Source organism: Clarias gariepinus, chromosome 4 (genome assembly GCF_024256425.1).
Source record: "Clarias gariepinus isolate MV-2021 ecotype Netherlands chromosome 4, CGAR_prim_01v2, whole genome shotgun sequence".
Taxonomy (NCBI): domain Eukaryota; kingdom Metazoa; phylum Chordata; class Actinopteri; order Siluriformes; family Clariidae; genus Clarias; species Clarias gariepinus.
The window spans coordinates 28217416-28238948 of record NC_071103.1 but is presented as its reverse complement, the minus strand read 5'-3'; the positions used below and the strand labels follow the sequence as shown (position 1 = coordinate 28238948).

Here is a 21533-nt window from a genome sequence, read left to right as displayed (position 1 = left end):
GTGGCAAATGTACATGTAATTAAAGTTGAATAAAAACATACATAATAAATTCTGATATTAAATAGATGCATTGACTCTTAAGTATTTCCCTTTTTCGTAGCCTGCAAGAACATGTTGGCAGATGTCATCTTTTTGATTGATGGTTCAGGGAGCTTTGAGTCTGAGGACTTCTCAAAGATGAAGAAATTCATGAATACTATAATTTCGAAGTCTGTAATCGGCAAGGATAGTGTACAGTTCGGAGTTGTGCAATTTAGCTCAGATTTGCACGCTGAATTTTCCCTTAACACATTTTCCAACAAACATGAAATGCAGCAGACTATTGATGATATGAAGCAACGGGTTGGTAGGACTATGACTGGCAATGCACTTCGATTTGTGACAGAGTACTTTGATCCACATCAAGGGGGTCGTCCCAGCACTCCACAGATTCTCATTGTGATCACGGATGGTGAATCTCAGGATGCTGTTGCTCAGCCTGCACAAACCCTCAGAGACAAAGGCATTACAATATACTCCATAGGAGTACGTAATGCCAACAGCACACAACTGCGAGAGATCAGCGGAACTCAGGACAAAGTTTATCTGGAAAGAAATTTTGATGCATTGGACTCCTTATATAAAGATGTCTTGCTTAAGATCTGCACTTCTGATGATGGTGAACCATACTTTTTACATAGCAATTTAGCAACATGCTAATGACACACGATTAATTAACTTAATGTCATAACTGCTACTTAATTTGTGCAATTATTTAACAGCTTATTAACTAGGGGGAAAGGGTGTTTCAACAGTTCTTTGACATAAAAAAAAAAAAACATTTTAGCAATTATAGAATAACATACAGAAATAGTGTCCTAGATAGAACTTTTTTTTGACATTGTGGGAAAATGTACACTCATTAGCCTTAACATTGAAACCACCAGCCTTAAACATTAAAACCACCCTTTGTGTAGTTATACAACATCTTCAACCTGAACTCTTTGTCATGCTCATCAAACCATTCCTAAACAGTTTTTGCAGTTTGGGTGGTCTGCAACAATTTCTATGTAGGTGATATATATCAAAGTATCATAAATCCAAACATCCACATAAATGTCAATATCTAAGGTTTTCCAGCATCCACTTTGGGTAGACACTAACCACAGCATTCTGGGAACATTCCACAAGACGTGCGATTTTGGAGAGGCACTCACCCAGTTATTTGGTCATCACAACATTGCCCTTGTCAAAATCACCTAGATTATTATACTTGCCCATTTCCCTTCCTTCCAACATAACAATTTTAAGGAAATTACTGTTCACTTGCTGCTTAATATACAGTATACAAAATAATGTTATTTATTTAAATTTATTTACAGGGCAGGGGTAGCTCAGTGGTTAAGGCATTGGACTACGGTTCGGAAGATCCCCGGTTCAAACCCCACAACCACCAAGTTGCCACTGTTGGGCCCTTGAGCAAGGCCCTTAACCCTCAACTGCTCAGATGTATAATGAGATAAAAAAAAAAAAAAAAAATGTAAGTCGCTCTGGATAAGAGCGTCTGCCAAATGCTTAAATGTAAATGTATTTATATATAAATAACAATGTTATTTATTCACCTCTCAGGGGTTTTAATATTATGGATGAATGGTGTATAGGCCATGGTAAACTTAGAAGAGTTAATTGAGTCGTCATACAGTCTTGTAAAATGAAAGAAACTGAAGAATTAAAATGGCTTAAAATAGGCAGTTAGATACATACACAAAACTATATTAACTATATTAAAAGGACAAAATTTTCCCTAAACCATAGTTTTGCCTTCTTTGTTGTTGCTCATATAGGTTCAGATATACAGTACTCTGTATAATAAATAGCTATATACAAAATCCAAGCGGATATGGTATGGTAAGGAAAGATTAAAACACATATCTAAACAGTTTTGCCTTGTATTTTATGGATTTATTGAAATGTTCTACTCATCATTTATCCCTATTTCACATGTTTCTTTTTTTTAGGTTGCCAGAAATCACAGGTAGCAGATGTTGTCTTCTTAGTGGATGACTCCAGCAGCATTACTGGAGATGGCTTTGACAGTATGAAGTTTTTTATGAACTCAGTGGTAAACAACACACAGGTTGGACAGGATAATGTCCGTTTTTGTACTATTCTTTACTCTAAAACACCTAAGATCAAATTCCCTCTTAATCGCTACTACAGTAAACGAGAAGTGCGGGATGCTATAGACAATCTAAACCATGAGGGTGGAGACACATACACAGCCATGGCACTACTTTACTCACTGGACTACTTTAGTGAAGCCAATGGTGGGAGAAGGACAAAAGGTGTCCCACAGATGCTGTTTGTCATAACAGATGGTGAGGCCACAGACTCACATAATTTAACCAAAGCTGCTGATGAGCTTAAAAAACGTGGTGTTAGTGTTTATGGCATTGGCGTGGCCGGTGCAAAAACAGATGAGCTGGAGATCATAACCAAAAACAAAAGCAAGGTTTTCCAAGTTAATGACTTTAAAGCTTTAAAGATCCTGCAAAAAATCATTTCCACTGTGATCTGCAACAACACAAAACCAGGTAATTTCATAAAATTAAATTATCATCTCTGTAATTTTGAATAAAAAGGTAATTGGGAGAGAGTTGTTCTAACATATTGTGGCGTGGGCGGGGTTTCAACTAGTAACCATCATGCTTTGCGGGAGGGATTGTTAGGTGTTCACCCTGTTGGGGAAAGGTGTTTGGGTTAGTAGCTTCGGTGGCTGTGTGTGTGTGTGTGTGTGTGTGTGTGTTAGGAGTGTGTCTTGTTGATTGTGTGTGATTAGTGAATGTGCTGTTTATGTAATTTTAGTGCAGTGCAGTGCAGTGCTGAATAAACTACTCCCAGCCGTTTGCATTGGGCAACAAGGAAGCTCACTCGTCTCTCCAAGTTCCTTTGTAGCAGTGCAAAACGCTACAATATTTACCAAATACTGTAAAGCAAAAAACATTCTCCCTGGAAAAACATCCAATGTTACCCTCACATGGGGCAATTGTGCAGAAAAAATATATTTATTCTGACAAGGGAGAAATGATCAGTTAAAGTGTTTACATGGCTAATAATATTATACCGGATTATCAAAGTTTTACACCACCCCTCTAACTCCAATCAAAAATTCATTCTGAACAGGCCAGATTGAGAAGATTGCTCTGACCCTGACATGATGCAGTTCTATCCCGATTAGCCTATTATTCCAATTATTAGTTTGCATGGGGTCCATGTAAACAAACCTCACCATTTGTTATCATGTCCTATCATATAAAGTACCACATTCTATTAGCATCTTACCTAACCTCTGATTTCCGTCTAACTTTACTGTTTTTCAGAGTGTCAGAAAAAGGCAGCTGATTTGGTCATTTTGATTGACGGGTCTAAAAGCATTAAAGAGATGTCATGGAAGACCATGATCAGTTTTATGCTTAGCCTTATTGACAATCTTCGCATCAAACAAGACCTCTTTAGAGTTGGTGTAGCCCAGTTTAGTACACACTACAAAAAGGAATTTTACTTGAATGAATATAAAAATGACATGGATGTGAAGACGGCCATTAAAGCCATTAAGCAAATGAAAGAAGAAACAAAGATTGGATATGCTCTAAAACAAGTGCAGGAGTTCTTCCATGCCAGTCGTGGGAGCCGCATTCAAGATGGAATTTCACAGAACCTGTTGTTGATCACTGATGGAGAATTACATAATGATGTTAAGGGCCCAGCTGATCAATTGAGGGCCAAGGGGATTCAAATATTTGTGATTAAAATAGGTGAAATCACACCTATTCTTCACATTGCTTCATCATCTGACAGAGTGTTTTATGTGGACAATTTTGATTGCCTCAAATCTAAAACACAGGAGGTGGTCGATAGCATTTGCAATCAAAATGACCCAAGTGGTGAGTGCTGAATAAGAAGGTGCTGGCATTTGAGTAACCTTTATTGGTTGAAAAATCTTTACATTAAACAAATATTGCCAATTAATGCATTATTTGTTTCTTTTTTACAGGTTGCACTGTAGATATTGGTATTGGATTTGATATATCCCGTGGTAGCTCACATTCACTCTTTAGTGGCCAGTATAGCCTGCGGACCTACCTTCCTGAGATTATTAGATACATCTCCACTGTGAACAACTTGTGCTGTCTACCCGGGCAGCCTGTTCTACAAACCAACATTGGGTTCCGCCTGGTTGCTAGCGATGGCAAGATACTGCACGACATTAACTTTGAGCCCTACAGTGAAGCTTCAGTAAAGAAAGTGATGGACTATAATAAGACTCAGGCTCTGGCTTTTAACACCCAGCTGCTACACTCTTTTCAGAATAAGTTTGCAGCATCCAAAGCTGGTGTTAAAGTAAGAAATACCATCACTGTTAGTGCATGAACTAAGATATATGTAGACTTTCATAATAAAACATATATGGAAAACTTAGCAGGCAAATGAGAAAAGAGTGTAAAAAGTGTGAAAATGGTATAATAAATAATATTTTAGTTTTAAGTCACAGTCTTAGCCTGATAAAAAGCCAAATTAATCAAACTGCCCTTATTGATGTGCTCAGATATTGATCATTTTCACTGATGGCGTGGATGCATTAGTACAAAACCTTATTGTTGCCTCAGAGGATCTCATGAAAAGGGGTAAGAAGACATTAATTACAGTAGATGTTGTGTGTGTGTATGTTTTATAATATACAGTATACAGTCTGTTGTTCATAGGAATGTCTTTGTTAATTATGTAGAGAATATAGATTATATTCCTACTCTTCCACTTTATCAGTAAATAAAAATACAATACAATAAGTGTTTATCGTCATCACTGTTCTTAGTGTTCCTTAAATTATTGTATTTGTATGCCAGGAGTTCATGCACTGATTCCAGTCGCTCTGGAAGGAGTCAAAAGCGCCACAGACCTACAAAAGCTGGAATATGGAAGAGGATTTGGCTACAATGAGCCTCTTATGATTGGCATGCAAAATGTGGCCAGTTCTCTGCAGAAGCAGATTGTGAGTGAATATATTTAATGAATAATAATGCTAAGGTACAAATCAGCATAAAGATCGTCACAATATCATCTTAAAAAAGCAAAACATACAGATTCAATCAGTACTACTACTGTATGTTTTTAAAACGTTTGTTTTTTTTAACAACCAAAGAAGCATACAAAAGTATTTTATGATTCCATTACAACACACGATAAAAACTGTCTCTGTCATATTAAAGCAATTACTGTATACTACCAAATAACATGATAAAATTACGAGCTAAATCATTCCTGTCATGAAACCTCTAGTTTAAATAGACAGCTTTGAGTGTACAGTCCACTATGTTGTGTTTAATCATATTATTTTATACAATCAAAAATTGTATAAAGCATTAAATTGTATAAAGAGGTACAGTATGTAAATGCCAATTATTCAACTCTTTCTAGAAATGTGTGATCTCACGAGAGTGCTGTAACGTGACGTGTACATGTACTGGTCATGAAGGGGTGCAAGGACCTCAAGGACCTCCAGGGACAAAGGTATCACATAATATCATAAATTATCATATACACTGTGTGATAACACTGGGATACTTTATTTTTAAAGAAAATGCATGTCCGCAACCTTTCAACAGGGCTCTCCTGGCCGGGAAGGTCATCCTGGATTTCCTGGAGAAGAAGGAGGAGTTGTACGACTAAATTTATTATTTCCGTCTTTTATATGTATCCTTAACATATACTATTATCACACTGAAATCATTGTGGTGTTGCAGGGAGGGAGGGGGCCAAAAGGTTTAAATGGAACCCAAGGACACCTAGGTTGTCAGGGGAGAAGAGGTATAAAGGTAGGAGTGGTTAACCTCATACAACATATACCACAAATAAACCAAACTCATACCTGCTTTTTATTAAAGAAATCCTTGTCTTTAAATTCTCTACAGGGTGGCAGAGGCTACGGGGGTGATACAGTAAGTACTGAAATAAGCCATACATAAGTGTTGCCAAAGAGCTAATAAATATTAAGGTTTACAATCTATTTACAATCTGAATTCCATAGCAAACAAGGTGAAAAACCTGAAAAAAAGTTTTAGCAATATCACACTGACAAAATGAAGAGATTTATGGCCATCAGCCATCCAGCAGGCAGATGAGCCCCATTAAGGATACTGGTTATCAGTATCGCTTGGGTTGTGACCGTTTTATCTCAGGTAGCATAGCTATGAAATAAATGTTTGTTAGAGTTAACACAGTAAATATCCAACATACATGATGTGCGTGTTCTACAATTAGAGTACATGCAGTTAATTTAGAGTACATGTAGGGTCTAAATTACATCAGGACTAATGTTATGTTTTAATTAGCATTGTTAAGCTTTTCATGGTAATCTGTTAGCATTTACTGCTATTTTTATCGGTAAATTATTCCCTTAAAGCGTAAATTAGGAAGGTTTTATGTTTCAGTCTAATTTTTAGTATGCAATAAATGACCAAATACACCAGTGTAAGAACATGTGCAGGGAGCTCAGTCACTCATCAGACAGCACAGATAGCAGAGTGATGATCAGAACGTGTACATGTACTGTATGCAAACTATTTCTGTTTAAACAATGTTTTGATTCATAAATATATATAGTTCAGCTTCAAGTCGTACCTGATGAGCTGTAAATATCACCATATTATAAATTTGGCAGTGCAGACTAAACCTTTGTAAAAATCGTCAACATGCAGTGACTCGAATTTCTTAACATACCCTGTTATCTGGTCTCTTGTCCTGCATTTATTAAAATCTATTTTGGTTCATTTAGCCATTTCGTCATCATTTAGCTTGCCATATTATCTGTGGCAGGCATGATTCCCATACATAAATGGTAAATGTTTTGACCCTGTATGACTGTAAGTGCAAACAAGTTTCAAGCAAAACCTAAACTAAGCGTTTTGAAAAATGATAAAATTATGTTATTATACAGTATATATATATATATATATATATATATATATATATATATATATATATATATATATATACTGTATATATACAGGGGTTAGACAATGAAACTGAAACACTGGCCAATTTAGGCCATTTCCAGACGTAGCAGGGTTTTTCTTTTTTTTTTTCGGTTTTTGCCTTTCATCCACCCAAAAAAATGCAGTCGTTGAAAACTGAGCTTTTGGGAAAAAATGTGGTGTTGTGTTGACAGGGAAAACTGAGATTTTGGCTTGTTGTAACGTCACCTTGTTTCGATGATTTAACTGTCTGTGTGCTAGTCTTCTTAATTTGACGTCAGCTTTGTTTATGAGGATATTTTGTGCAATAGTGGATGTACATACAGTAAACTAGTCACTATGTTAACGTTGTATACTGGACTTTTCACATGTGTGTACATACACACACAGTTACTCACACATTACGTTAACAACCAGAGGTGCCTGAATGTACTACAAAGCTCACTGGTGCTACATATTGTACAAAACTTAGACGACACAGACCCCGCAGACAGCGATGGTGGTTTCGGACGTATAACTTCTACAAAGCGCAACAGGTAATGACGTTTTGTCTAGGCTTCTGATTGGCCCCCTGTTGATAAGGGATGCTCCTACAGTAACAGGTCTTAACAGGGCGTTTCGCGTTTTTATGTGGACAAATATATTTTTAAACCGTAGGTCGTGTGGACAGACTTATTTTTTTAAACGAAGAAGAAAAATCGCTGTTTTTAAAATTACCCGGCTACGTGTGGACATGGCCTTAGTGTTGGGGGTTTCCTTGCTAAATTTGACCAGCCTGGTGGCCTGTCTTCACTAATTGCACATTTCACCAGTTAAAGCAGAGTGTGAAGGTTAAATTAACAGATTAATAGCACAGTTTTGCTTAAAATATTGCAATTCACACAACATTATGAGTGACATATCCGAGTTCAAAAGAGGACAAATTGTTGGTGCACGTCTCGCTGGCGCATACCACCAAGAAGGATGAACCACATCCAACAGGAGTAACTGTGGACGAAAGTGGAAGCTGTCTGAAAAGGATGTCTGGGTGCTAACCTGGATTGCATTCAAAAAAACATAAAACCACAGCTGCCCAACTCACTGCAGAATTAAATGTGCACCTCAACTCTCCTGTTTCCACCAAAACTGTTTGTCAGGAAGTCCACAGGGTCAATGTACTGTACATGGCCGGGCTTGCTACTGTATAACCAAACCTTTGGTCATTCGTGCCAATGCCAAACATTGGTTTCAATGGTGCCAGCAGCGAAAATCTTGGGCTGTGGACAATGTAAAACATGTATTGTTCTCTGATGAGTCCATGTGTTCTGTTATGTGTGTGTGTGTGTGTGTGTGTGTGTGTGTGTGTGTGTGTGTGTGTGTGTGTGTGTATACAGTATAACTTCTTTTTCCCTTAACGATATAAAGTTAAGCATGTAAAGTTAAATATTTAAACTTTTTTTGCATTTTTTTGATGATTACAGTTTACAGCTCATGAAAATCACAAATCCAGTATCTTAAGGTATTGGAATAATTTCTAAGATCAATTCAATAGAAAAAATATGTTAATTTATGCACACAATACTTGGTAGGGGCTCCTTCAGCATGATTCCTGAACTAATGCGGCATGGAGGCGATCAGCCTGTTGCTCCACTGAGGCGTTATTAAAGACCAGGTTGTTTTCATAAGCAGCCTTCAGTCCATCTGTATTGTTGGGTTGTTGTGTTTCCCATCTTCCTCTTGACAATCTCACATAGATTATCTATGGAGTTTAGGTGAGGTGACTGGCCAAATAAGCACAGTAATGTCATTGTCAGTAAACTAATTAGTGGTAGTTTAGGCACTGTGGGCAGTCAATGGCTACGTTGACTTTGGACCTGATAAAGCATAATGGACTAAAACGAGCAGATGACATGGCACCCCAAATCATCACCAGCTGGAAACTTGTGAACAAATCATGCTTGATTCTTGAACTTAGATTCTGTGCCTCTCCACTCCTCTTCCAGACTCTAGGGCCTTGAATTCAAAATAAAATGTAAAATTTTCTCCTCAGCCCATGTGGTCTGTACTTCAGGAGTGGCTTGATACTGGCGATATAACAGTTGCAGCCCATTTAGACATTTGTGCGTGGGGGTTCTTAATCCAGTGACTCTAGCTTCACTCCATTCTTTGTGAAGCTGTCCCAGGTCTTGAAGTGGCTTTGCTTAATTATGTTCTTTAGGATGCTTTAGGATGCATCCCTGTTACTCGTGCTCTATTTATCAAATTCAAAATGATCAAATCCAGTCAATTTTTCATGAATATGCAATACAGCACCTTCTGTCCTAGTCACCCTCTGCATCTACTGTCAAGTCATCAGTGTCCTGCATGTCTGTGCTAAACTAGAAAAAGAGATACAGTATGTGGAATTTATTCTGTATGAATACTTATATTGTAATATTTAAGCTTAAATATTTAAAAGTGGAAATAAAAAGGTTGTAATATTTCACTTTATATTTAATGAATCTAGATTATATGAGAGTTTCACTTTTTTAAGTCAACTGTAAAATAAAATACACATATCTTTAAGATGCACCGTGTGTGCACATTATGTATATTCATTTAAAATTTCCAATACAGTGAAACCTTGGATTGCGAGCATAAAAATAAATCAAAAGCAAATTTCCCCATAAGAAATCATGAAAATTTCCACAAGCCAAAACAATAAATATATAAAAATAATTAAGACAAAATATAATGTAAAAATTAAACAAATTAACCTGCACTTTACCTTTGTGTAAAACTTTACCTTTGTGTAAAGTGCGCTGTGTATGTGCATGTGTGTGAAGCTAAAGTAAGAGGAAGGGAGAAATGACACCCTCTCCCTCCCTTCGTCTTACACAGTAACCCTTCCTCCTCTCTTATTTGAGAGGGGGAGGACTACTGCATGGGACGACTTTCTCTCTCTCACACACACACACACACACACACACAAACTAATGTTTTTTCAAATTACAAGAATACTCGCAAACCAGGTTACTCGCAATCCGAGGTTCCACTGTATGTGTTTACACTGTTGACCAGGAATAAGTCTGGAAAAACAGTTTTGCAAGGACAAATTCATATTGATGTGAATGCATTCTTTTACCTAAGAATATTTATAAGGGTTTAATGAGATTAACTGGATCAAATTAAAATAACATGCATGTACATGGGAAAGAATGCACACTTTATTATTTTAAATAGTTGGTTGTATTTACATAAAAAGATAACACAAAATTACAACATATTTTCTTTTATATTTAATAGGGTGAAGATGGAGAACATGGTTTGATAGGAATAAATGGAGAACAGGTAACATGCTACTTTTTTAAAAAACATTAGAGTTTGGGTGGTATAATATTTTGTATTACTATACGTCCATACTAGTATTTGTGGGGTTTATATGTTTTCTCTGCCTGCTTTAGGGGGTGATTGGATTAACAGGATACCCAGGAGAGCCAGGAGATTCAGGCAGCCCTGTAATGATTTTGCTCTGTAAACGATTCTAAATATAGGATAAAACGGTATCAACAATGAGTGTGTAAGAGTGCATCTATATAGTAGTGATGGGTCGATCATGCATGATTCATTCTTTTTGAATGAGTCTTAACCTTTACTCAGAAGAACGAGTAGTCTCAGAAAGTTATTCATTCATTTTCTACTGGGTGTGCATGCGCAAAGCATTGTTAAACCTCTGTAGGTTATGTACAGATAACAGATTGGTTCATCTGTCCACTAGTCTGAGTTGTTTGTTCTTTTGTCAACTGACTCCCATGGTCAAGTGACAAAAGAACGAATAACTATGCAGTGCAATATTATATAAAAAAATAATATTGCAGTGCATAGCATCTATTTGACAAAAGAACGAACGACTTGGACTACTGTACCTGATATAAGAGGTGAGCTGTTCATTCTGTTAATCATATGTTCTTTGCAGAATTATATTTTCATTACTGGAGCTATACACAAAATTCTCTGTATGTAGACGTGTTGGAGGGTCTTTTTATTGTGAAAATATAACATGTTATTTTATTTTTTATGAAAAGAAAGAAATTAATTAAATTACTCAACAAAAAAAAGATTTATTTATTTTGATAAACGAGATTCAAAGAAACAAATCACTAAAATGATCCAAACCTTCCATTACTACTATATAGTTCTTATTTACCACTCTCTTTAGTGTGTAAAATCGTAGGTTAAATACTTTGATTTAATTGTTTGGTTTGATAATATCAAGTTTGTTTTTACTAAAGATACATATTGTTTTAAAGGGTATGAAAGGTGTCCAAGGAATTCCAGGTGTTCCAGGACAAAAGGGATTGAGGGGTGATCCGGTGAGTTGTTTTATTATTATTATTATTATTATTATTATTATTATTATTTATAATAATAATAGTAGTAGTAGTAGTAGTAGTAGTATTGCTGTTGTTTGCAGATGTGCTGCATATTTATTTATTTATTTATTTATTTATTTAGCATGAGATGCTACTAGATAAAACTAAATTGCATATCACTTGTATATCCTAAGCAAGTAACAGAAAGGTACCAAAAAAGAAATAATAACAGTATTGAACATTTATGGTAATGTAGTGATATATTCTTTTGTACAGTACAATGAGGAATTCAACCACAAAATGTATTTTTATAATAATAATTTAACTACATAATACTAGTCTTAATAGAAAAAAGGTTTAATGATAAAGTCCTGCTACAGAGCAAAGTGTGTAATAAAGCTTTTCTTCTGAAATTCAGTCTCATAATAAAATCTTTGTCACTTTTGTTGCTTTGATAGATATCGTGGGTTCATGGGGAAAAGTTTGAAGACATCTGTTACTATAAATGTAGAAATAAAATGGAATGCTTTTGCAGTTTTTACATTTTATATAATCAAATTTTATTTTCTGGATAGATGTGTGAATGAGAATAATATTTCTGTTCAAGAAATTATAACTAAAAAACTATAAACACTTATCATCTATACCGCTTTATCCTGTATTAAGGGCCGCGGGAGGCCAGGAGCCTATCCCAGGAGGCTTAGTGCACAAGGTGGAATACACCCTGGACAGGGCGCCAATCTATCACAAAGCACACACATACACTCACACACTACGGCAATTCGGGAATGCCAATTAGCCTAATCTGTATGTCTTTGGACTGTGGGAGAATACCCACCAAGCATGGGAAGAACATGCAAACAGAGATGGGAATCGAACCCAGACCTTGGAGGTGCAAGGCAACATTGCTAACCACTACACCCTCATGCCGCCAAACTATAAACAATTTTATTTTATAACATTTTCTTCTATGAAGGGTGTGTCAGGAATTGACAACAATGTACGTGCTCCAAAGGGTGAGATTGGAAACCCAGGCCAACAGGTGTGTCTGTGTTTCTCTAATAACTATTAATTGTGTGTTTTAGCTGAATAACTAAAACTTTCATAAATATTACAAGCCACTAATGTTATATGCAATGGTAAAATGTGATGTGTGCATGGTTGTGTCAATAAGAGGTAACTGGATAAAGGCTAAATATAACAAATTTATTTTGTTAATAAATTTTTATTAAAAGGGTTGCTGCCAGTATAATAAGCATTATAATGTTGATTATAACATAATAATTTATTCCTACTGTTCTTCAATAACAGGGAGAGCCAGGGCCTGATGGAAGCCCAGGCAGACCTGGAGATAAAGGCAGTCCTGTACGTCGTTTCAGACATTACAATACGCATGTTGTAATGACTTTCAAATGAGTAACTTTTTTTCATAAATCTATTACAGAGTCAAAAGGGAAGAAGAGGCATTGCTGGTTTAATAGTATGTTATATTTAGTACTGATCTATATATAAAAAAGAGATTTTGTCTGTGCATTCGTAAAGACTCGCTCTTTTAATTAAATCTTTATGTGTTATGCATTGGAGGACCCAAAACCAGTCTAAGAAAATTTTAGGTCTGTATGTCTGTCCTGACAGATTTTGTCACACCATCACTTAAAACTAGCTGGAGAGAATTTAATGAAACTTTGGCAGGATTTTGGTATTTGCCTGTAGTTAAAACTGCGTGAATTTAAATAAAATAATGTTTAATAAAAGTAAAGTTATGAACAGTTATGTACCACATTACAAATACTGCACATGCGTCAAACTGTGGGTGCATCTTAAATTTACTGCAGGACAGAATTTAATGAACTTTGGCAGTACTTAGGTATTTGCCTGAAGTTTAACCTGTGCCATAAATTAAATCAAAATCTTAAGTAAATGCGATGTTATAAACAGATATGTGCAGGATTTAATAATCTATTTTAAAATAGACTACTAATAAGTTACATGCTCAATGTAAACAAATATCTGCACCAAATTCAATTTCAAATTCAAATTCATGGATATTTCTTAGAAAAGATATCCAAATAATTTTACTAAGATTACTTAACACTGCTGAAATAAGAGGGCTGAAGTAGTATAAGTGAATTGTAATGCGCTGGCGTTTTTTTAAGACACTCTATTTCCAATATACTTTTTCAGTTTCTCACATGTGATTTACTCTAAGATTACTGAACAGGGAGTGTATTTGGCTGACGATAAAAGGTACAACTTAGTGAAGACAACGTGTAAGATACTCAACCTTACAAAATTTTGTATTAGTAAGTTAGGCAGAGAGTTCTGTCAAACAGAAAGACAGGCAGACATGTACGTGTGTTGAAATAATAATAATATCACTGATTACACTTAAGCCTATTTTTTACTTTAACTTTAAACCTTTTAACTTTAACTACTTTCAATACTTTAAACTATTTTTATGTCAAGGATTGGCACTTATGCAAGTAGCAAAATAATTTCTTCTTTTCTTTAGGGTATCAATGGATCTCCAGGAGAATTTGGATTACTTGGAGCCTCTGGTCCTTCAGGGCCACAGGTGCAATTTTCTCTTTCTTTTATAAGTATGATTTGATACTTTACTGTAGCTATAGCGACTTTCTGAGGGAATTCTTCTCTAGGCCAATGTTCTGTAATGATACTCATTTAACCTCTCAAACCTCAGACTTTTCTAGCTTATAGTCAGGATGCCTTCCAATAACACCAGAATAACTGCTTAAAGAAAGTAGAAACTACCAGCAGTGTCTAAATTTGTTTCAGTGTAGATGGAGAAAGTTTGTACAAGTAGTGAAACTTAGCAATACACCTGGCAACAGTTTATTAACTATTTATAATATCTTCCAGGTAGAAATGCGAAGGATGTGCAGCATGCTAGAGTGATTACAAATATGGAGGGAAATGATAGGTGCCAGGAGGTTGATGGAAATATGGAAGGAGTTCTTCAAGAAGTTGATAAATTAGGAAAATGAAAGAGAACAAAGAGTAGAAGAGATGACTGTTATGGAGCATGAAGTAGTAAAAATCAGTAAGAGTGAGGTGAGGAGGGTTTTAAAGAGGATGAAGAGTGGAAAGGCAGTTGGTCCTGATGACATACCTGTGGAGGTATGGAAGTGCTTGGGAAAGGGTGGCAGTAGAGTTTCTAACTAGTCTGTTTAACAATATTTTGAACAGGAGAATCCCAGGGGAATGGAGGAGATATGTATTAGTGCCGATCTTTAAGAACAAGGGAGATGTGCAGAGCTGTGGCAACTACAGAAAAATAAATCTGATGAGCCATACAATGAAGCTTTGGAAAAGAGTAGTGCAAGCAAGGTTAAAAAGTATGTTAGAGTGGTGCAGGACATGAATCAGAGCTATAAGACAGTGGTGAGATGTGCAGTAGGTGTGACAGAAGAGTTCAAGGTGAAGGTGGGTCTGCTTTAAGGATTGGCTCTGAGCCCCTTCTTGTTTGCTATGGTGATGGGCAGGATGACAGATGAGGTAAGACAGGATAACTGGGCAATGATGTTTACAGATGCTTTGTAGTGAGAGCAGGGAACAGGTGGAGAAAAATCTAGAGAGGTAGAGGTACGCTCTGGAAAGCAGAGGAATGAAGATTAGCCATAGCAAGATGGGATACATGTGTGTGAATGAGAGGAACCTTGGTGGAACGGTAAGGCTACAGGAAGCAGAGGTAAAGAAGGTGCAGAACATTACTGTAAGTCCAGAGCAACGGAGAGTGTGGAAAAGAGGTGAAGAGGCGTGTGCCAGCAGGTTGGAATGGGTGGAGTAAAGTGTCTGGTGTGTTATGTGACAAAAGAATATCATCAAGAATAAAAGGAAAGGTGAACAAGACTGTGGTCAGACTAGTGATTCTTTACAGCTTAAAGACAGTGGGACTTAGGAAAGGACAGGAAGCAGAATTGGAGGTAACAGAGATGAAGATGTTGAGGTTCTCTTTAGGAGTGACAAGGATGAATAGTATCAAATGAGTTCATCAGAGGAACAACCCATGTTAGATGTTTTGGAGATAAAGTTAGAAGGGCCAGATTGAGGTGGTTTGGACATGTTCAGATGAGAGATTGTGAGCATATTGGTAGAAGACCAAAATGGGAGATTTATGAATGCAGTGAGAGAGGACATGAAGTTAGTTGGGGTGAGAGAATAGGATACAAAGGATAGGGTTAGATGGAGGCAGATGATTTGCTGTGGCGACCCCTGAAAGGCAATAGCCGAAAGACAAAGAAGAAGAAGAAGAATTATTTCCCCAATTGTTATAACTTAAACTAATTTTGTGATGAATTTATCATTCTCCTTTTGCCCAGGGGCAAATCGGCCCTTCTGGTGCTCCAGGACAGAAGGGAATACCTGGTTTTCCAGGACCTCAGGTATGCATTCAGATCAAGACCCACATACTGTACAATACTTTAATGTTTTTTAATCAGTTTACTTTTAATAATATACTGTAAATCACTGTCCACTAGGGACCACCTGGTGCACAAGGAATCATAGGATCCAAGGGACGTGTAGGACCCAGGGGGCAAAAAGTATTTCTACAACATTTTCCATATGAAATACAACATCACTTGTACTGCTTCTCTGCAGGAATTTGTCAATCTGTGTTCTTATATAGAGTCATCCAGGGGAACCTGGAAATAAAGGAGAAGCTGGGCCAGAAGGATCCAGGGGCCCTCAAGTATGTGTGTTGTTTGTTTGGTCTAAAAACAAAAAATAATAATTTTTTAAAACTTTTTTTTTTAATTGTTCTCAATCTCTTGTTTCATTTTTTTGTTCTCTCTCTCTCTCTCTCTCTCTCTCTCTTTCTCTCACTCACTCTCTCTATTTCTCTCTGACCTATTTTCCTTATAATCCTGCTTTCTTTGTTGTACCTCCACAACAGGGAAATGATGGTCCAGATGGATATGGATTATCAGGACATAAAGGACAGAAGGTTACGTATCAGTGTTCACATATTGCAGTACTCTATATTAATAGAAATTGCATTCTTTATGGTACAGCTTGAATTTTTAAACAAAATGCTCAATTGTAGCTTTTGCCTGTCTATAGGGTGATCTTGGCTTTCCAGGATATGCTGGACTCCAGGTACATTTTCTTTCACAATATTTATTAACAAACAGAAAGTAAAATATTTGCAAAGAACTTTTAGAGAGACAGAATTTGCTATAGGATTGTGAATGATTTTTGCTAAAAAATGCAATTTGATGAAATTTGCAAAAAATATGCACCTATTCAGGTTAAAGCAATAAATACTGACATGACACCACAGTACTAGTGCAAACAGAGTAAGGTACAGTAGCGATATTATACATTTTAGAGTTTTGCCTACCTTGTGTTACAACATTTGAGTGTGTCTTATTTTGATTTATACAAATTATATAAACTTATAATTTTCATCTTTCAGATCCTTTAGATTCAGATAATATGACAAGCAGAATCAGTGTACTGTCAAATAATAATCCAAGGTGGCTTATAGTATGTAATACAATATGTATATACAGTATAAAATATAGTGTGTTAAGTGATGTCTAGTTTTTGCACTATATTTTTAAGAATTCCTTTACATAATTGAATTGCCTTTCCCAAAAATTCCAAATTTCTTTTTTTTCCGATTCACGACTGGATAGCCATATCACCCTGAATTTTGCACATAACTCAATCAAACTTAAATCAAAATCTTCTGCCGGGTCTCCAAAGTCCTAAGGAATGAAAATAACCCTGGAAGAAAAATACAACATTTTTGAGTTATGCGGATCCGTTTGGTACTCATGCCAAACTATTTTGCACCCATGACTCTTAGCTTGTTTGGTTTTTGGTTGTAAAAAACGAAACACCTCAAAGGGCTTGAAAAACTCTACTACTATGGCAAAAATCATGTACTGTAGATAAAAAAAATCACTTGTTTAAAAATGGCTTTAAAATCACTGCAAAAATCTTGTCTATGTCTCTTTAGAAATGCTTTCATACCATTGTGGTCGAATACAAATAAGAAATTTGACACCCCACAATTAAAAAATCTGGCCAGGCTCGATGGAGTTTGCATGTTCTCCCCGTGCTTGGTGGGTTTCCTTTGGGTACTCCAGTTTCCTCCCATAGTCCCATAGTGCAGGTTAGGCTAATTGACATTCACAAATTGCCCGTAGTGTGTGTGTGTGTGTGTGTGTGTGTGTGTGTGTGTGTGTGTGTGTGTGTGTGTGTAGGTGTGTGTGTGTGTGTGTGTGTGTAGGTGTGTGTGTGTGTGTGTGTGTGTGTAGGTGTGTGTGTGTGTGTGTGTGTGTGTAGGTGTGCGTGTGTGTGTGTGTGTGTGTGTGTGTGTGTAGGTGTGTAGGTGTGTGTGTGTGTGCCCTGCGAAGGATTGGCACCCCATCCAGGGTGTACCCTGCCTCGTGCCCTAAGCCTCCTGGGATAGGCTCCAGGTCCCTGCGACCCTGAATACAGGATAAAGCGGTATAGAAGATGAGTGAGTGAGTAATAGAGTTTTTTTTTTTAAGTTAAAGTATCACAGAAGTTCTTTTGGCTTTAAAGTGACTTTAAAGTGAAAGTTTGTTACATTTTCTGTAAGATTCACGTGCAGGAGGAGGGGTGGCTGAAGTAAATGGCCCAAGCCACACACCCCTTGACTCACACATACTCCCTAAATCACAGAAAGTATACAGACTCACACCTTTGTAACTGTATGGGCAATAAATGAATCATTTTCTTTTGCAAAAATAAAAAATAAAAATGGTACAGTATGCCAGTGAACTTTTTAAAATATTCTTGTTTACTGGTGCATAACGTGAACTGAAGTGGTTATACCAACAAAGCTTATGCTAAGTGTTTAATGGGTAGCCTTGATAAACCAGCTAGCAGTTGTTGGCATACCAATGCTGCCCCACTGCCTGTTTTGGGGGAAAATACAGAGGTTGTTTTCTTGCATTGTAGTCCTGGGCTGCTATCCCTATTACATTGCCATAAATAGTAACACAACTTGTGCATCACCGGAGGAGTTGTTTATTGGCCATCCTGAAATAGAAGTAATTAGCTATACACGGGAATCACTGGCTAGTTGCTCGGTAGAACATTTTCATCCCAGCAAAATGAAGGTTATTTATTGTTTTTATGGAAGCAATGAAGTGAGTTTAAGGAAACTTTATGATTCACTGTGTACTGTACTATACTAACTTTTACCACTTCAGCCATTATTCCTGGAGTGCACTGTAGTTACCAAAGATAGCTGGTGTGTACATAAAACACCAGATAATATAAATCCAGTTCTAAGGAAGATCAGTGAGAATATTAATATTAATTCTATAATTTTGTGTTTAGGGTGAAAGTGGAGTTATTGGCCGAAAAGGAAATAATGGTTCTAAAGGCAGAAGAGGAAGAGGAGTAAGATTCGTTGTCATTAATGATCCATAACTAATAACAGTTCCTTTCTCTTTCTGCTCACTTTGTTCATTGTTGACCTGATTGTATTACAGGGAAATGCAGGCAGGCCAGGAGCTCCAGGTGATCCTGGACCCACTGGGCCACCAGGACAAAGGGTTTGTGAGCTTTAAATAATATTATCCATAAAAAAATAATAATAATTTGCTTAATATTCCTTATAATTTCATGTAAAGGGCCCTAAAGGACCACCAGGAATCCCAGAAAAGTCTGTAAGTGTTTTTCTTTTTTGCTTTTCATTTCTCAGTTTCTTTCTACTGTCTAAAACAATTGCATTGTATTTTTTTAGACTTGTCAACTGATTAGCTACATACAAAAAAACTGTGGTAAAGTACCTTGAAAATAACTATTAAATTTCATTAAATTGGACGTTTACTCTATTTAACTTGTGCTTTATATTTCACCCATATAGGCTTCTTTAATGGTAGGTTGAAGATTACACACCATTAATGAGGATGACAATGATTCATTGTTTAACAGCAATTAACTTGAGCACATTTCTGTATTTTTTTTGGCATGTCTTCCACTTTAGATAAAGCAGTTTGCCCTGTGTACCCCACTGAATTGGTGATTGGTTTGGACGTGTCTGAAGACATGACATCTCAGTTATTTGAGAGAATGCGCTCAACTCTTCTTTCTCTGCTGGACACCATTGATATCGCTGAAAGCAACTGTCCCACAGGGACACGAGTGGCTGTAGTGTCTTACAGTTCTAACACTAACTACCTCATCCGTTTTTCTGACCATCATCGTAAGAAATACTTGTTGGAAGCTGTAAAGAACATCCCTCTGCCACGTACATCCAACAGACGCAACATTGGTGCAGCCATGCGCTTTGTGGGGAGAAATGTCTTCAAACGTATTCGTCAGGGTGTCCTGATCAGAAAGGTGGCAATCTTTTTCTCTGGTGGACAGTCCCAGGATGTGACCTCCATTACCACAGCTGTTCTAGAATACAAGGCTCTGGATATAAACCTTGGTGTTATTGGTTTTGGAGATACTCCTAATGTTCAACGTGCTTTTCAGGTAATATAAAATGGTAACAGTGGTATCTGAAGCAATTATACAGGTTGATTAGTGTGATGCATTTTTATATACTTTTCTTCTGTTGTGTATTATAAACAAAAAGGCTGATGAGACAGGAAGCTTCATTAATGTGCGGGAGAGATCAGAGGCTCAGGGTGCAGCACTTAAGAGGATCCAGCGATGTATCATCTGCTTTGGTAATATGTAAAATAAGCTGATGTGATCCGAATAATGCATATCATGTGATGTATTCTAAAAAGTAATAAAAGAAGCTGAAGTTTAGAATTGTTAACATGATATTATTTTACCTGCTGTCTTCTCAGATCCGTGCAATCCAGCTAGAGATTGTCCACAAACCACCACAGTGTCCACTCCAAAGGAGGTAGACGTAGATCTGGCAATGTTGGTGGATGGTTCCCGGAACATCCAGGCAGATCAGTATCAGGGAGTGAAGGAGGTGTTACGCACTGTGTTGGACCAGCTTGTAGTGAGTGGTCAGCCCAGTAAAGTTGACACACAGGCACGAGTGGCACTTTATCAGCAGAGTTCATCATACAGTGAAGCCCAGGCTCCAGTCAAGCAAATCTTTACTTTCCAACAGTTCCAAGACCACAACCAGATGAAGCAAAGCATCTCTGTAAATCTTCATCAGACTGGTGGCTACTTCAGGCTGGGTCACGCCTTGGAATTTGTAATCAGGAAGGGTCTCCTCACTGCTTCCAAGCCACGAAAAAACAAGATGGTGCTGCTGATAGTTGGAGGGGAGACAGAAAATTCCGATCGAGCAAAACTGGACTTTATCTCTATGATGGCTAAGTGTCAGGGTGTGGTGCTTCTCACTCTAACAGTCGGGGATCATTTCAACTACACTCAGGTGGAGGAGCTTGCCAGCCTTCCCACAGAGCAGCACATAGTTCCCTTGGGCCATGTAAAGCAAAGAGAGCAGGAGTACTCACAGCGCTTTATAAGGACTTTCCTACACATTTTGAGCCGTAAGAAAAATAAGTAGTTGGTTATTTTATAAAATACATATTAAATATAATTATAATATTACAAGAGTGCTTTTTATCCTCTTTTGCTTGATGTTCTCAGATATTGTATAGGCCTAAATGTTTGGTTGAGTTGGGTTTTTTTCTTTATGAATACAGGAGAAATTAATACCTACCCTTCTCCGCTGCTCAGACAAGAGTGTGAGAGATTTCAGCAGCAGCAAGGTCATGGTGAAGTCCATGTTGTCTATGAGGCTGCTAAGAGACCTTCTGTTCAAAGGTAGTTGTACAGGTCTCCTGCGTATCACATTTTAATTTGGAATAAATGCATTTTTTATTATAAGTTAAATTTAATTTGAATTTGAATTTTTGAATAAGTCAAAGTTAGGTTACAAGTTATAAATATACTATTTTTCACTCACTTCCCTGTACAATCTGAACATGCTAATTGTGGGTTCACACGTTTTTTTTTTGTTTGTTTGTTTGTTTTGTGAAAGTTCATCTCAAGTTAAGACAAAAATGCAAGACATCCCGACTAGGATATCATGGATATTAGTCTCAATGCTATGATTTTATAGGGTGGGATTTTTGTGCAGTGCCACATGTCAGTTAAACAGGATTTTTTTTTCCTATTCAGCTTTTTTATTTAAAGTGTTAAACCATTTAACATGCCAGCAATAATAGTTATATGATATATTGTTATAAGATGCCCTTTC

At 36.9% G+C, this 21533-nt stretch overlaps 1 protein-coding gene across 1 annotated transcript in view; it reads left to right on the top strand.

The window, feature by feature from the left end:
* The window catches only part of LOC128520232 (collagen alpha-6(VI) chain-like), a 37600-nt gene that overhangs the window by 14479 nt on the left and 1588 nt on the right, over positions 1 to 21533 (top strand). Inside the window, exons 7-36 of the mRNA XM_053494377.1 lie at positions 101 to 658; positions 1998 to 2573; positions 3360 to 3923; positions 4034 to 4380; positions 4586 to 4664; positions 4884 to 5029; positions 5455 to 5547; positions 5643 to 5696; positions 5781 to 5852; positions 5949 to 5975; positions 10275 to 10319; positions 10433 to 10486; positions 11279 to 11341; positions 12318 to 12383; positions 12653 to 12706; positions 12786 to 12821; positions 13854 to 13916; positions 15682 to 15744; positions 15841 to 15903; positions 15990 to 16052; positions 16257 to 16307; positions 16424 to 16459; positions 18683 to 18745; positions 18838 to 18900; positions 18979 to 19014; positions 19092 to 19128; positions 19335 to 19828; positions 19932 to 20025; positions 20152 to 20820; positions 20977 to 21097. Coding sequence (XP_053350352.1) covers positions 101 to 658; positions 1998 to 2573; positions 3360 to 3923; positions 4034 to 4380; positions 4586 to 4664; positions 4884 to 5029; positions 5455 to 5547; positions 5643 to 5696; positions 5781 to 5852; positions 5949 to 5975; positions 10275 to 10319; positions 10433 to 10486; positions 11279 to 11341; positions 12318 to 12383; positions 12653 to 12706; positions 12786 to 12821; positions 13854 to 13916; positions 15682 to 15744; positions 15841 to 15903; positions 15990 to 16052; positions 16257 to 16307; positions 16424 to 16459; positions 18683 to 18745; positions 18838 to 18900; positions 18979 to 19014; positions 19092 to 19128; positions 19335 to 19828; positions 19932 to 20025; positions 20152 to 20820; positions 20977 to 21097 — 4750 coding nt within the window. The remainder of the gene's footprint in view (positions 1 to 100; positions 659 to 1997; positions 2574 to 3359; positions 3924 to 4033; positions 4381 to 4585; positions 4665 to 4883; positions 5030 to 5454; positions 5548 to 5642; positions 5697 to 5780; positions 5853 to 5948; positions 5976 to 10274; positions 10320 to 10432; positions 10487 to 11278; positions 11342 to 12317; positions 12384 to 12652; positions 12707 to 12785; positions 12822 to 13853; positions 13917 to 15681; positions 15745 to 15840; positions 15904 to 15989; positions 16053 to 16256; positions 16308 to 16423; positions 16460 to 18682; positions 18746 to 18837; positions 18901 to 18978; positions 19015 to 19091; positions 19129 to 19334; positions 19829 to 19931; positions 20026 to 20151; positions 20821 to 20976; positions 21098 to 21533) is intronic.